At 44.4% G+C, this 16,667-nt stretch overlaps 2 protein-coding genes and 1 long non-coding RNA gene across 3 annotated transcripts in view; 1 reads left to right on the forward strand and 2 right to left on the reverse strand.

Moving 5' to 3' along the window:
* LOC132394743 (uncharacterized) overlaps positions 1-16,667 on the reverse strand; it is an 887,546-nt gene that overhangs the window by 723,101 nt on the left and 147,778 nt on the right. The window lies entirely within an intron of this gene.
* LOC132394741 (uncharacterized) overlaps positions 1-16,667 on the forward strand; it is a 178,338-nt gene that overhangs the window by 157,048 nt on the left and 4,623 nt on the right. The window contains exons 7-8 of the mRNA XM_059971154.1: positions 4,146-4,253; positions 11,809-11,899. Coding sequence (XP_059827137.1) covers positions 4,146-4,253; positions 11,809-11,885 — 185 coding nt within the window. The 3' untranslated portion in view covers positions 11,886-11,899. The remainder of the gene's footprint in view (positions 1-4,145; positions 4,254-11,808; positions 11,900-16,667) is intronic.
* LOC132394742 (HEPACAM family member 2-like) overlaps positions 1-16,667 on the reverse strand; it is a 127,543-nt gene that overhangs the window by 14,190 nt on the left and 96,686 nt on the right. The gene's annotated exons all lie outside the window — the stretch shown is intronic.

The following is a 16,667-nucleotide window of genomic DNA, read 5'->3' on the forward strand; positions in this document are numbered from 1 at the left end:
GTTCTTATGGTGGGACAGTCTAAGACCAAAGGGAACAATGTCAGAAGACATCCTTTTAGAATGGAGATGAGAAAGAATTTCTTTAGCCAGAAAGTGGCGAATCTGTGGAATTCTTTGCCACAGGCAGTTGTGGAGGCCAAGCCTTTATGTACATTTAATGCAGAGGTTGATAGATTCTTGATTGAATAGGACATGAAGGAATACAAGGAGAAGGCAGGAGAATGGGGCAGAGAGGAATATTTGATGAAATGGCAGAGCATATTTGAAGGTCCAAATGACCTCATTCTGGTCTTGTATCTTATGGTTTATGGTTTTATCGTATTCCCAGATCCCTCTGTTCTACTACATTCCTCAGTGCCGTACTGTTTACCATATAATTCCTACCTAAGCTTGTAGGTAGGTGACCAGAGCAGCAACTATTATCCCAAATTCGGCCTCACTAATGTCTTGTACAACTTCAACATCACATCCCATCTCCTGAATACAATACATTCGTCCCTCGGTATCCGCAGGGGATTGGTTCCAGGAATCCCCCCGCGGATGCTCAATTCCCTTATATAAAGTCATAGTATTTGCATATAACCTAAGCACATCCTCCCATATACTTTAAATCCTCTCTAGATTACTTACAATACCTAATACAATGTAAATGCTATGTAAATAGTTGTTATACTGTATTGTTTAGGGAATAATGACAAGAAAAAATGTCTGTGCATGTTCAGTACAGACGCAACCATCTTTGCTTTTCTAGGAATGCTGATGCTGCCTCGGCATCAGCCGAAGCCAATTCTCCCATGATCTTTAAGTTCTTGAGGCTGTAGTGCTTCACATAGCTAGCCAGCCATCCCTTAAACTCTTTCCTGTCACTCACATCATAAGTAGCAAATGAATGAGACACGAGGTGTAACTTAAAGGACCACACGGCATCAGTGACTAGCTACATCAGCAAGTGCATCGACAATGTAACTGTGTCCAAGACCATCACTACATGCGCTAACCAGAAGCCATGGATGACAGCAGAGGTGCGTGCGCTGCTGAGGACCCATGACTCTGCCTTCAGAGCAGGCAACAAGGCAGACCTAACAACAGCAAGGGCCAAACCGTCACGGGCCATCAGAGGGGCAAAGCGAGCACATGCCCAGCGAATGCACAGCCACTTCCAGGACAGCGACAACACGCGGTGCATGTGGATGGGCATTCAGGACATCACCAACTACAGGACAACATCACCTGACTGTGTGAGTGATGCCTCCCTCCCAGATGCGCTGAACAACAGCTACGCTCATTTTGAGGCAGAAAATGACATGGTGGCGAGGAAGTCCACCCCTCCTCCAAATGATCAGGTGCTGTGTCTCACCATGGCCGATGTGAGAAGAACCCTGTGCAGGGTCAACCCACGGAAGGCTGCTGGACCAGACAATATTCCTGGTAGAGTTCTTAGAGGATGTGCAGACTAGCTAGCAGATGTTCTCATTGACACCTTCAACATCTCCCTGAGCAGTGCCATCATTCCGACGTGCTTCAAGGCCGCCACCATCTTCGCCATGTTGAAGAAGTCTTCAGTGTCCTGCCTCAATGACTACCATCCCATTCCATTCACATCCACCATCATGAAGTGTCTCGAGAGGCTCGTCATGAGACCTATCAAGACCCCCTGCAGTTGGCGTACCGTCCCAACCGCTCAACAGACGACGCCATTGCCATCACCCTCCACCTGGTCCTAACCCACCTGGACAAAAAAGACACATATGTTTGAATGCTGTTCATAGACTTCAGGTCAGCATTCAACAGAATCATTCCTCAGAAGCAGACTGGAAAGCTGAGCCTACTGGGCCCGAACACCTCCCTCTGCAACTGGATCCTAGACTTCCTGACTGGGAGACCTCAGTCAGTCCAGATCGGAGGCAACATCTCCAAAACCATCACTGAGCACAGGGGCTGCCCCAGGAGTGTCTGCTCAGTCCTCTGATGTTTACTCTGCTGACCCATGACTGTGCTGCAACACACAGCTCAAACCACATCATCAAGTTTGCTGATGACACGACCATGGTGGGTCTCATCAGCAAGAATGATGAGTCAGCATTCAGAGAGGAGGTGCAACAGCTAATGGACTGGTACAGAGCCAACAACCTGTCTCTGAATGTGAACAAAACAAAAGCGATGGTTGTTGACTTCAGGAGGGCACGGAGGGACCACTCCCTGCTAAACATCGACGGCTCCTCAGTAGAGATCATTAAGAGCACCAGATTTCTTGGTGTTCACCTGGCGGAGAATCTCACCTGGTCCCTCAACACCAGCTCCATAGCAAAGAAAGCCCAGCAACGTCTCTAACTTTTTTATTGAATATTTTCGATAGACAATAGGTGCAGAAGTAGACCATTCGGCCCTTTGAGCCTGCACCGCCATTCTGAGATCATGGCTGATCATCTACTATCAATACCCGGTTCCTGCCTTGTCCCCATATCCCTTGATTCCCCTATCCATAAGATACCTATCTAGCTCCTTCTTGAAAGCATCCAGAGAATTGGCCTCCACTGCCTTCTGAGGCAGTGCATTCCACACCCCCAGAACTCTCTGGGAGAAGAAGTTTTTCCTTAACTCTGTCCTAAATGACCTACCCCTTATTCTTAAACCATGCCCTGTGGTACTGAACTCTCCCAGCATCTGGAACATATTTCCTGCCTCTATCTTGTCCAATCCTTTAATAATCTTATATGTTGCAATCAGATCCCCTCTCAATCTCCTTAATTCCAGCGTGCACAAGCCCACTTTCTCTAACCTCTCTGCGTAAGACAGTCCGGACATCCCAGGAATTAACCTTGTGAATCTACGCTGCACTTCCTCTACAGCCAGGATGTCCTTCCTTAACCCTGGAGACCAAAACTGTACATAATACTCCAGGTGTGGTCTCACCAGGGCCCTGTACATATGCAAAAGGATTTCCTTGCTCTTGTACTCAATTCCCTTTGTAATAAAGGCCAACATTCCATTAGCCTTCTTCACTGCCTGCTGCACTTGCTGATTCATTGGAACATTGGAAAATCCACGGTTGGTTGAATCTGCGGATATGGAGGGCCAAATGTACTCTGATTTATGAAGGTCAATGTGCTAAAAGCTTTCTCTATGACCCTATTTTCCTGTCAATCCGCTTTCACCAAGTTATGGACCTGTATTCCCAAATCCATTTGTTCTACCACACACCTCAATGCCCTACCATTCACTGTGTAAGAACTACCCTGGTTGATCCTACAAAGGAATTGTCTGCATTAAATTCCAGCTGCCATTTTTCAGGCCATTTTTCTAGCTGGTCCAGATCCTGCTGCAAGGCATGATGGCCTTCTTCGCTGTCCACTATGCCTTCAATCTTGGTGTCATCTGCAAATTTGCTGACCCAGTTAACCACTTTATCATCCAGATCATTGCCATACATGATAAACAGAACTGGTCCCTATGGCACAACACTGGTCATAGTCCTCCAGTCAGAGAGGTAGCCATTTACTACCACTCTTTGGCTTCTCCAATGAAGCCATTGTTGAATCCAATTTATTCATCTTGGGTTCCAAGCAACCAAGCCTTCTTGACCAACTTCCTAATCAGGACCTTGTTAAAGGCCATGTACAGTCTTTGTAAGAAACATCTATTACCTTTCCTTAATCAATTTCCCTGGTAACCTCCATGAAGGCCAATGTGTCAAAAGCTCTACAAGTTTGGTTGGACATGACCTCAGCATCTTAAACATCTTTAGAATGTTTAAAATGTATTGGTGTGATTGAGAGGACTGTCCTACATTATTTAATTCAATTTTGGTGTCCTCTGTTTAAAAAAAATATACATTCTTCCAATATGCATATGGGTTTCCTTTGAGTGCTCCAGTTTCCTCTCTCAGACCAAAGACATACCAGTTGGTAGGTTAATTGGCCATTGTAAATTATCCTGTGATTAGGCTAAGGTTAAATCAATGAGTTGATGGGTGGCACAGCTCAATGGGCCGGATAGACCTGTATCTCTAAATAAAATAAAATTAGGGATGTGGGCAAAGCGAAATAACACCCTTTAGAAAGCATGGATATGACAAGCCAGCCATATTCTGTGTTATAATTCCACAATTACTTATCTGTAACTGGCTATTGTACTTGTGTTCACAGTCAAAAAATGTCGGTTAGCATACCAAGCACTGTCTTTGAAAATTATTCTGATGGTGATGCTCTATGTATGTGGTCTTGGATTGTTCACCCTCTTTCACGCCAAGTTCTGTGAGTATCTGTGGAACTGTACTAGAATTGTATTGATTATACAGTATATTTTGCAGAGTTTCAGTTATATAAGCTTGTGCCAATTTGTGAAATCCTGAAATTTATATATGAATGTGCTGAGATGACTGGCTTCCAGTGACTGGTTACTGGTGATGAACTTCTGATGATGGTCCAACACTGAATAGCTGTAACCCGGAGCCTTTTATGCTACCGGTTCAAAATGAAGATCAGGTGCCTTAATCATGGTGCCCAACGGAACATGAGGAAAAGGAAATAATTGGAATGAGGAGTCCACGGACCAGACCGTGATGATAAGACCATAAAACATAAGAGCAGAATTAGGCCATTCAGCTCCTTAATCTTCTCTGCCATTCCAGCATGGCTGATCCCAGATCCCACTTAATCCCACATACCTGCCTTCTCACCATATCCTTTGATGCCCTGACTGATGAGGAAATGATCAACTATAGCCTTAAATGTACCCACAGACTGGCTCCTTTAATTCCCACTCACTACCTCCTGCCTGTCAGCCATGCCATTATTTTTCCTGTAACATCATAAGATGTATTTTGTTAAGCAACCTCAGGTGAGGCACCTTATCAAATGCCTTCTGAAAATCCAGTGCCTTTCCTTTGTCCACCCTGCTTGTTATTTCCTCGAAGAACTCTAACAGACATGTCAGACAAGATTTCCCTTTACAGAAACCATGCTGACTTTGACTTATCATTAGTCTCTAAGTATCCTGAAACCTCATCTTTAATAATAGACACCAGAACTTCCCCAACCACTGAGGTTGGGCTAACTGGCCTATAATTTGCTTTCTCTTGCCTTCCTTCCTTCTTAAAGAGTGGAAAGACATTTGCAATCCTCCAGGACCATGCCTGAATCAAGTGATTCTTGAAGGATCATGAACAATGCATTTGTTATCTCTTCAGGAACCCCTCTCAGGTCTCTGGGATGTAGTCCTTCTGGTCCAAGCTTATCCACCATAAGACCTTTGAGTTTGCCAAGCACTTTTTCCTTTGTAATAGCAATGGCACTCACTACTGCTCCCTGACCCTCACGACCCACTTCACACTCTTCCACAGTGAAGACAGATGCAAAGTATGAGTGCTTTCTATGTTCAGTTAAGAACATAGAAAATAGAGATCTACAGCATATTACGAGCCCTTCAGCCCACATAAGAGTCTCTTAAAAGACCCTATTGTAACCGCCTCCACCACTGTCACCAGCAGTGCATTCCATAAGAACATAAGAAACAGAAGCACAATTAGACCATTTGACTTGTGGAACCTGCTCCACCATTCAACCTTGTCTTAAATAAATTTACTGAAGTAACCTCCACTACTGCAATCAATAGAGAATTGTATAGGTTCACCACTCTCTGGGAAAAGCAGTTCCTCTTCATCTCTGTCCTAAATCTACTCTCCTGAATCTTATGTCTATGTCCCCTAGTTCTAGTCTCATCTAGCAGTGGAAACAATTTTCTGCTTCTATCTTATCTATCGCTTTCATGATTTTATATGTTTCTATAAGATCTCTCATTCTTCTGAATTCCAGCAAGTATAGTCCCAGGAATCAACCTGGTAAGCCTGTGCCCTCCAGCTATGTGGAGTACTTCACCATGTCTTCAACCTGAGCCTGAGTCTCCAGAGGCTTCCTTTGATGTGTAAAACGTCCTGCCTCATTCCTATACCAAAGATGCTGCGCCCCAGTGGCTCTAATGACTACAGACCGGTGGCATTGACCTCCCACATCATGAAGACCCTGGAGAGACTTATTCTAGAGCAGCTCTGGGCTATGGTTAGGCCACACTTAGACCCCCTCCATTTTGCCTATCAACCCCAACTAGAAGTTGAGGATGCCATCGTCTACCTGCTGAACCGTGTCTACGCCCACCTGGACAAGCCGGCAAGCACTGTGAGGGTTATTTTTTTGACTTCTCTAGTGCATTCAACACCTTCCGCCCTGGTCTGCTGGGTGAGAAGCTGACAGTGATGTAGGTGGATGCTTCCCTGGTGTCATGGATTATTGATTACCTCTCTGGCAGACCACAGTACGTGCGTTTGCAACACTGTGTGTCTGACAGAGTGGTCAGCAGCACTGGGGCTCCACAGGGGACTGTATTGTCTCCCTTTCTCTTCACCATCTACACCTCGGACTTCAACTACAACACAGAGTCTTGCCATCTTCAGAAGTTTTCTGATGACTCTGCCATAGTTGGATGCATCAGCAAGGGAGATGAGGCTGAGTACAGGGCTACGGTGAGAAACTTTGTCACATGGTGTGAGTAGAACCCTGTTTCCATCCAAGGGGTCAGTGTGGACATAGTGGAGGATTACAAATACCTAGGGATATGAACGGACAATAAACTGGACTGGTCAAGAACACTGAGGCTGTCTACAAGAAGGGCCAGAGCCGTCTCTATTTCCTGAGGAGACTGATGTCCTTTAACATCTGCCGGACGATTCTGAGGATGTTCTACGAGGCTGTGGTGGCCAGTGCTATCATGTTTGCTGTTGTGTGCTGGGGCAGCAGGCTTAGGGTACCAGACTCCAACAGAATCAACAAACTCATTTGTAAGGCCAGTGATGTTGTGGGGGTGGAACTGGACTCTCTGATGGTAGTGTCTGAAAAGAGGATGCTGTCCAAGTTGCATGCCATCTTGGACAATGACTCCCATCCACTCCATAATGTACTGGTTAGGCACAGGAGTACATGGAGCCAGAGACATTCCACCAAGATGTAGCACTGAGCGTCATAGGATGTCATTCCTACCTGTGGCCATCAAACTTTACAACTCTTCCCTTGGAGTGTCAAACACCCTGAGCCAATAGGCTGGTCCTGGACTTATTTCCACTTGTCATGATTAACTTATTATTACTTAATTATTTATGGTTTTATGTTGCTAAATTTCTTCACTATTCTTGGTTGGTGCGGCTGTAATGAAACCCAATTTCCCTCGGGATCAATAAAGTATATCTGTCTGTCTGTCTGTAAACCTCCTCCAAACCACCTCCAAAGCTGGTAAATCCTCAAACAAGGACACCAGAACTGCATGCAGTACTCCAGGTGCGGCCTTAGCAGTATTCTGTACAGTTGCAGCATAACCTCTCTGCTCTTAAATTCAATCCCTCTGGCAATAAAGGCCAGTATTCCCTTTGCCTTCTTGATAACCTGCTACACATGCAAACCAACCTTTTTTGATTCATGCACAAGCACTCCCAAGTCCTTCTGCAGAGCATCATGTTGCCTTTTTTAGCATTTAAATACAAACCATTGTAATAATCTGCTCTTTCATCTTTCCTTCGAACATGGATGACCTCACATTTACCAACATTATATTCCATCTGCCAGATCATTGCCCACTCACTTAACCTATCTATATCTCTCTGCAGACTCCCCGTATCTTCTGCACAATTTGTTTTTCCACTCAATTTAGTATCATCAGCAAACTTAGATACTTTGCACTCAGCCCCTCTTCCAGATCATTAATGTATATCATGAACAGTTGGGGGCCCAACACTGACCCCTGCAGCACACCGCTCACCACTAATTGCCAACCAGAGTAACACCCATGTATCCCAACTGTCTGCTTTCTATTAGTTAACCAATTCTCTATCCATGTTAATGCATCACTCCCCATCTCTGTGCATCTTTATCTTCTGGATAAGTCTTTTATGCAGCACCTGATAAAATGTCTTCTGGAAATATTCCACGCATCCACCACTCTCTGTGTCAAGAATTTACCCCTGACATCCCCTCTGTACCTACTTCCAAGTACCTTAAAACTATGCCCCCTATTTTTAGCCATTTCAGCCTTGGGAAAAAGCCTCTGACTATCCACACAGTCGATACCTCTCATCACCTTCGATACTCCTATCAGGTTACCTCTCATCGAATCAAGGAGAAAAGCTAAATTCACTCAACCTATTCTCATAAGGCACAGTCTCCAATTCAGGCAACATCCTTGTAAATATCCTCTGCACTCCCTCTATAGTATCCACCACTCCTGTAGTGAGGTGACCACAACTGAACACAGTACTCCAAGTGGGGTCTGACCAAGGTCTTATATAGCTGTAACATTACCTCATGGCTCTTGAACTCAGTCCCATGGTTGATGAATGCCAACACACTATACACTTTCTTAGCAACACTTTGAGTGTCCTATGGACATGGACCCCAAGATCTCTGATCCTCCACACTGCCCTGGGTCTTACCTTTAATACTGTATCCTGTCTTCACATTTGACCTACCAAAGTGAACCATTTCACACTTCCCTGGGTTGAACTCCATCTGCCACTTCTCAGCCCAGTTTTACATTCTGTTGATATCCCGCTATAACTTCTGACAGCCCTCCACACTATCCATAATACTCCTAACTTTTTTGTCATCAGCAAACTTATTAACTTATCCCTCCACTTCCTCATCCAGGTCATTTATAAAAATCACAAAGAGGAGGGGTCCCAGAACAGATTCCTGAGGAACACTACTGGTCACTGACCTCCATGCAGAATATGAACTATCCACAACCACCCTGTGCCTTCTGTGGGCAAGCCAATTTTGGATCCGCAATGCAAGGTCCCCTTGGATCCCATGCTCATTACTTTCTGAATGAGCCTTGCATGGGGAACCTTATCAAATGCCTTACTGAAATCCATATACATTACATCCATTGCTTTACCTTCATCAGTGTGTTTTGTTACATCCTCAAAGAATTCAATCAGGCTCATAAAGCACAACCTACTCTTGACAAAGCCATGCTGACTATCTCTAATCAGATAATGTCTATCCAAATGCTCATAAATCTCAAGATCTTCTCCAGCAACATGCCCACCACTGGAAATAACAGACTCACTGGTCTATAATTTCCTGGGTTATCTCTACTCCCTTTTTTGGACAAGGGAACAACATTTGCAATCCTCCAATCCTCTGGTACTTCTCCCTGCCCCCTCCCTATTCAGTCCTGACGAAGGGTCTCAGCCCGAAACATTGACTGCTCATTTCCATGGATGCTGCCTAACCTGCTGAGTTCCTCCAGCATGTTGTGCATGTTGCTGAGGATGCCTTATCTGGTTGGCTGCCAGTGACTAGTGGTGTTGCACATGGGTCTGTGTTGAGACCAGTTCTTTTTACATTAAGCAGTATGTCCATGAGTTGGATGACAGAATTGATGCCTTTGTGTCCAGGTGTGCAGACAATACGAAGATATGTGGAAGGTGGGTAATTTTGAGGAAGGACTTAGATAGATTAGGAAAATGAGCAAAGAAGTGGCAGATGGAAAACAGTGTCAGGAATTGTATGGTCATGCACTTCGGTAGAGACTCTTCAAAGTGAAAAGTAAATTCAGAATTCTGAGGTGCAAGGGGAATTGGGAGTTCCTATGCAGGATTCCTTAATTTGCAGGTTGAATCTGTGGTGAGGAAGGCAAATTCGATGTGAGCACTCATTTCAAGAGAATTAGAATATAAAAGCAAGGATGTAATGTTGAGGTTATATAAAGCACTGGTGAGGCCTCACTTGGAGTATTGTGAGCAGTTTTGGGCCTCTTAGAAGGGATGAGGTGATATTGGAGAGCATTTAAAGGAAGTCATGAAAATGATTCCAGGATTATCAAGATTATTAAAAAGATTATCATATGAGGAGTGTTTGATAGCTCTGTGTCTGTCTGTCGTCTCTGGAATTCAGAAGAAAAAGGGGTGGATCTCATTGAAGCCTATCGAATGTTCAATAAAGTGGATGTGGAGAGGATGTTTCCTGTGGTGTAGGTGTCTGAGACCAGAGGACACAACCTCAGAATAGAGAGATAGCCATTTAAAATGGAGGTGAGGAGAATTTCTTTAGCCAGAGTGGTGAATCTATGAAATTTTTGCTACAAGCAGCTGTAGAGGCCAAGTCTCTTTTTAAGGAAGAGACTGATAGATTCATAGCATGAAGGGATATGGAGAGAAGGCACGAGATTGGGACCGGGAAGGAAATGGATCAGGCATGATGAAATGGTGGAGCAGACTTGATAGGCCAAATAACCTAATTCTGATTCTATATCAAAGGTTTCAAAGGTACATTTAATGTCAGAGAAATGTATATTATATATGAAATGTTTTCTCTTCACAACAGTCCACGAAAACAGAAGAATGCCCCAAAGAATGAATGATAGTTAAATGTTAGAACCCCACAGCTCCCGTCCCTCCTACTCATAAGCAGCAGCAAAGAAACGATCCCCCCTTCCGCACCAACAAAAAAAGCATTGGTACCCCTCGCTGAGCACTCAAGCATGCAGCAACGCAACAGCAAAGAAACAGAATTGCAGTACCCCAAAGACTACGCGTTCACCCAGTAGTTGACATACCGCAGGCTCTCTCTCTCTCCCTAATAAGAGAAAAGCTGTCCCCATTTCACAGCAAGAGGGGAGACATAACAAATAACTTGCTGATTTTCAATGTTAAAAGTCCATTGCATCGCTTTTTCCGAAGACCTCAGGTCTCTGGGTACACAGCCGGAGATCTTCCATCTCCCACAACACACCGATTTCCTGCTGGGACAGTGACATTCTGTCTGCCCGTCCCCAGAGCCACGGGATCCCGGAACTCCAAAGGTAAGCTAATCTCTTAGGCTGCATTCTTGGCATTTCGTGAAACCCCAAGAGCTGGTCCCATTCCCGCAAAGAACTGAAGTCAGTGTGCAACTCCAGGTCAGGTTCTTCAAAAGAACCCTGATAGGGAAAAAATAGAGATATTAAAGTTAGAAATTGAGCTGTTTCCAAAGACACAAGCGAAGGAGAGTTAGGCGCCATTGTCTCCTTCTAAGCTCCTCCTCTTTCTGGTAAATCTTATGCTCTTAGAATCATAGAAAAGTACAGCACAAAAATAGGTCCTTTGGCCCATCCAGTCTGTGCCAAACTATTTAAACTACCTACTCCCCATAGCCCTGTCAGCCCCCCACTGTCCAAACTACTCTTAAGCTTTGATATCGAGCTTCATGTACCACTTGCGCTGGCTCCTCAAGTTCCATACTGTCATAGAAGCAGAGAAAACCTACAGCACAATACAGGCCCTTCAGTCCACAATGCTGTGACAAACGTGTACTTCAGAGATGACCCATAGCCCTCTATTTTCCTAAGCTCCTTATACCTATCCTGGAATCTCTTAAAAGACCCCTTAGTATCCACCTCCACCACTGTCGCCAGCAGCCTATTCCACACACTCCCCACCCTACTCCTGACATCTCCTCTGTACCTACTTCCAAATACCTTAAAACTGTGCCCTCTCATGTTAGCCATTTCAGCCCTGGGAAAAAGCCTCTGAAAATCCACACGATCAATGCCTCTCATCATCTTATACACTTCTTTCAGGTTACCTCTCATCTTCTGCCGCTCCAAGGAGGTCATGGCCTTCTTAGTGAGTCTTCTGGTGTTGTAACTGACAAACTGTCTTTTTAATGAAATTGCAAGGATTTTTCAAAGCAGTCAATGCATTGGAAAGGGAAAATGCCTATATCATGTGGTAGAAACATTTCAGCTTCACCGACTGAATAATTGTAATTGTTATGTTCACAGCTTTTAAACTACGAAGAAACTATGTCAAGTTGAAAGAGGTAAAACGGTACAGACAAAGCAGAAATGAAGAATCTTAGCTCACAATTATAAGGTAAATTACTGAAGCATAAACTTTCAATTTGTAAAATCAAGGCACAATGTAAATGTATAAAGTAACAAATAAATTATTGGAGAAATTATAGATAGAGTGCAGAGGAGATTTACAAAGGTGTTGCCTGGATTGGGGAGCATGCATTTTCAGAGTAGGTTGAGTGAACTTGGCATTTTCTCCTTGGGCAACAGAGGATGAGAGATGACCTGATAGAGGTTTATAAGATGATGAGAGGCATTAATCATGTGGATAGCCATGCTTTTTCCCAGAGCTGAAATGGCTAACACAAGGAGCCATAGTTTTAAGGTGCTTGGAAGTAAGGACAAGGTGAGTTTATCACACAGAGAGTGGTGGATCATGGAATGCACTGCTGGCAGTGGTGATGGAAGCAGATACAATAGGGTCTTGTAAGAGACTTAGATAGGTACATGGAGCTTAGAAAAATAGAGGGCTAAGCAGTAGGAAAATTCTAGGCAGTTTCTAGAACAGGTTACATGGACGACACATCATTGTGGGCCCAAGAGCCCATAATGTGCTGTAGGTTTCTATGTTCTAAAATGTCTGTTGTAAGATCACAGGAAAAAGCACCTGTATAAACTACGAGGGTCATTTTTTCAGCAGTTTGAAAGGGGCATGACTGCACAAGCGTGTGAAGGCTGGCCTGTGAGAACAGCAGGAGAACTTAAAAAGCAAGCAGATTGAGAGGGGAAGGTCATTTCTTCGGCAGTTATAACAGGGCACAACTACGCAAGCACGTGATGGTCGGCCTGTGAGAACAGTGGGAGAGTTTAAAAAGTGAGCGTCTTAACAGAGCAGGCAACAGAGTAGTTGGACACAGAGTAGGAAGGCTTTGGCTCGAGAAGCATCGGCGAACAGAGGCTGAGGATGAGCTTGCTCCCAGTGAGGTGAGGCTGGGTAAGCTCCTTTAATTAATCTAATTAACTTAGAAGTAGGTAATGGATGCAGCAGTTAGGGCAGTCGAGTTCTCCGTTTGCAGTATGTGGGAATTCAGGGACAGCCCAATTGTCCCTGTTGATACACCTGTAAAATGTGCATCCAGCTGCAGCTCCTGACAAACCAACTTAAGGAACTGGGGCTGGAGCTGGATGAACTTCAGGTCATTCATGAGGCAGAGGCAGAAATAGACAGGAGTTTCAGGGAGACAGGCACCCCTAAAAGTAAGGAGGCAGGTAACTGGGTGACTGTCAGAAGAGGGAAGGGAATAGACAGAAAGAACAGAGCACCCCTGTGGCCGTTCCCATCAATAATAAGTATACCTTTTTGGATACTGTTGGTGGACAGGGGCAAGTTGCAGTGGTCGCATCTCTGGCATCGACACTGGACCCTCAGCTCAGAAGGGCAGGAGGGAAAAGAGGAGAGCAGTAGTGATAGGGGATTCGATAGTTAGGGGGACAGATAAGAGTATCTGTGGGTGAGATTGAGAATCCCAGATGGTCTGTTGCCTCCCTGGTGCCATGGTCCATGATGTCTCGGATCGAATTCTCAGTGTTCTCAAGTAGGAGGATGAGCAACCAGATGTCGTGGTCCATGTTGGGACCAATGACATGGATAAGAAGAAAGAGGAGGTCCTACAAAGAGAGTTTAGGGAGTTAGGTGCAAAGATGAAGGACAGGACCTCCAAGTTTGCAATCTTGGGATTGCTACCCATGCCATGTGCTAGTGAGGCTAGAAATACGAAGATAATGCAGCTAAATACGTGGCTAAGGAGTTGGTACAGGAGGGAGGCTTCATGTTTCTGGACAATTGGGCCTTGATCCAGGGAAGGTGGGTCCTGTTCCAACGGGATGGGTTGCACCTGAACTGGAGGGGGACTAACATCCTTGCAGGATGGCTTGCTAGTGCTGATCCAGGGGTTTTAAACTAGATTTGCAGAGGGAGCGGAACCAGAGTGTTAGAGCAGATAGTGAGGTGGAGAGGATAAAGGTGGAAGAGATGGGAGAACTGCAAGTATAATGCATGGAGTAAAGCCAGATCTAACATATAAAGAGGCTTTGAGGGAAGAGAAGCAGAATAAAGGGTGTAAGGTTAGTAAGGTAGAAGAGCTAAAGTGCATATGCTTCAATGCAAGAAGCATCAGGAACAAAGGTGATGAACTGAGAGCTTGGATACATACATGGAATTATGATGCAGAGGCCATTACAAAGACTTGGCTGGCACCAGGGCAAGAATGGATTCTCAATATTCCTGGGTTTCAGTGTTTTAAGAGATATGGAGAGGGGGAAAAAGGGGAGGAGAAAAAGGAGAAAACATGTAACCATATAACCATATAACAATCACAGCACGGAAACAGGCCATCTCGGCCCTCCTAGTCCGTGCCAAACTCTTAATCTCACCTAGTCCCACCTACCCACACTCAGCCCATAACCCTCCACTCCTTTCCTGTCCATATACCTATCCAATTTTACCTTAAATGACACAACTGAACTGGCTTCTACTACTTCTACAGGAAGCTCATTCCACACAGCTATCACTCTCTGAGTAAAGAAATGCCCCCTCGTGTTTCCCTCTGTTCCACTGCATTCCTCAATGCCCTACCATTTACTCTGTATGTTCTATTTGGATTATTCCTGCCAAAATGTAGAACCTCACACTTCTCAGCATTAAACTCCATCTCCCAACATTCAGCCCATTCTTCTAACCGGCATAAATCTCCCTGCAAGCTTTGAAAACCCACCTCATTATCCACAACACCTCCTACCTTAGTATCATCGGCATACTTACTAATCCAATTTACCACCCCATCATCCAGATCATTCATGTATATTACAAACAACACTGGGCCCAAAACAGATCCCTGAGGCACCCCGCTAGTCACCGGCCTCCATCCCGATAAACAATTATCCACCACTACTCTCTGGCATCTCCCATCTAGCCACTGTTGAATCCATTTTATTACTCCAGCATTAATACCTAACAACTGAACCTTCTTAACTAACCTTCCATGTGGAACTTTGTCAAAGGCTTTGCTGAAGTCCATATAGACTGCATCCACTGCCTTACCCTCATCAACATTCCTTGTAACTTCTTCAAAAAATTCAATAAGGTTTGTCAAACATGACCTTCCACGCACAAATCCATGCTGGCTACTCCTAATCAGATCCTGTCTATCCAGATAATTATTAATACTATCTCTAAGAATACTTTCCATTAATTTACCCACCACTGATGTCAGACTGACAGGTCTATAATTGCTAGGCTTACTTCTAGAACCCTTTTTAAACAATGGAACCACATGAGCAATACGCCAATCCTCCAGCACAATCCCCATTTCTAATGACATCTTAAAGATCTCCGTCAGAGCTCCTGCTATTTCTACACAAACTTCCCTCAAGGTCCTGGGGAATATCCTGTCAGGACCTGGAGATTTATCCACTTTTAAATTTCTTAAAAGCGCCAGTACTTCCACCTCTTTAATTGTCATAGGTTCCATAACTTCCTTACTTGTTTCCCACACCTTACACAATTCAATATCCTTCTCCTTAGTGAATACTGAAGAGAAGAAATCGTTCAAAATCTCTCCCATCTCCCTCGGCTCCACACATAGCTGACCACTCTGATTCTCTAAGGGGCCAATTTTATCCCTCACTATCCTTTTGCTTTTAATATAACTGTAGAAACCTTTCGGATTTACTTTCACCTACATCATATATGGAATTATGATGTAGTGGCCATTTCAGAAACTTGGCTGGCACCAGGGCAAGAATGGATTCTCAATATTCCTGGATTTCAGTGCTTTAAAAGGATAGAGAGGAAGGAAAAAGGGGAGGAGAGGTGGCATTACTGGTCAGGGATACTATTACAGCTACAGAAAGAGTGGGTAATGTAGCAGGATCCTCTTTTGAGTCAGTATGGGTGGAAGTCAGGAACAGGAAGGGAGCAGTTACTCTATTGGGAGTATTCTATAGGCCCCCTGGTAGTAGCAGAGATACCGAGGAGCAGATTGGGAGGCAGATTTTGGAAAGGTGCAAAAATAACAGGTTTGTTATCATAGGTGACTTTAACTTCCCTGATATTGATTGGCACCTGATTAGTTCCAAGGGTTTAGATGGGGCAGAGTTTGTTAAGCATGTCCAGGAAGGATTCCTTTCACAGTACGCTGACAGGCCGACTAGGTCAACTCTATCTATTATTAGGTAACAAACCGGGTCAGGTCACAGATCTGTCAGTGGGTGAGTATCTGGGGGACATTGACCACTGCTCCCTGGCCTTTAGCATTATCATGCAAAAAGATAGCATCAGAGATTACAGGAAAATTTTTAATTGGGAAGGTCAAATTATGAGGCTATGAGGCTAGAACTTGGAATGATGTTTTTGCTGGGAAATGTACTATGGACATGTGGTCGATGTTTAGGGATCTCTTGCAGGACATTAGGGATAAATTTGTCCCAGTGAGGAAGATAAAGAAAGGTAGGGTGAAGGAACCATAGATGACAAGTGAGGTGGAAAATCTAGTCAGGTGGAAGAAGGCAACAAACATGAGGTTTAGGAAGCAAGGATCAGATGGGTCTATTGAAGAATATAGGCTAGCAAGAAAGTTGCTTAAGAAGGGGCTGAGGAGAGCAAGAAGGGGATATGAGAAGGCCTTGGTGAGTAGAGTAAAGGAAAACCCCAATTATTCTTCAATTATGTGAAGAACAAAAGGATGATAGGAGTGAAGGTAGGACCGGTTAGAGATAAAGGTGGGAAGATGTGCCTGGAGGCTGAGGAAGTGAGCAAGGTACTCAATGAATACTTCTCTTCGGTATTC

This window comes from Hypanus sabinus, chromosome 5 (genome assembly GCF_030144855.1).
Source record: "Hypanus sabinus isolate sHypSab1 chromosome 5, sHypSab1.hap1, whole genome shotgun sequence".
NCBI classification, from domain to species: domain Eukaryota; kingdom Metazoa; phylum Chordata; class Chondrichthyes; order Myliobatiformes; family Dasyatidae; genus Hypanus; species Hypanus sabinus.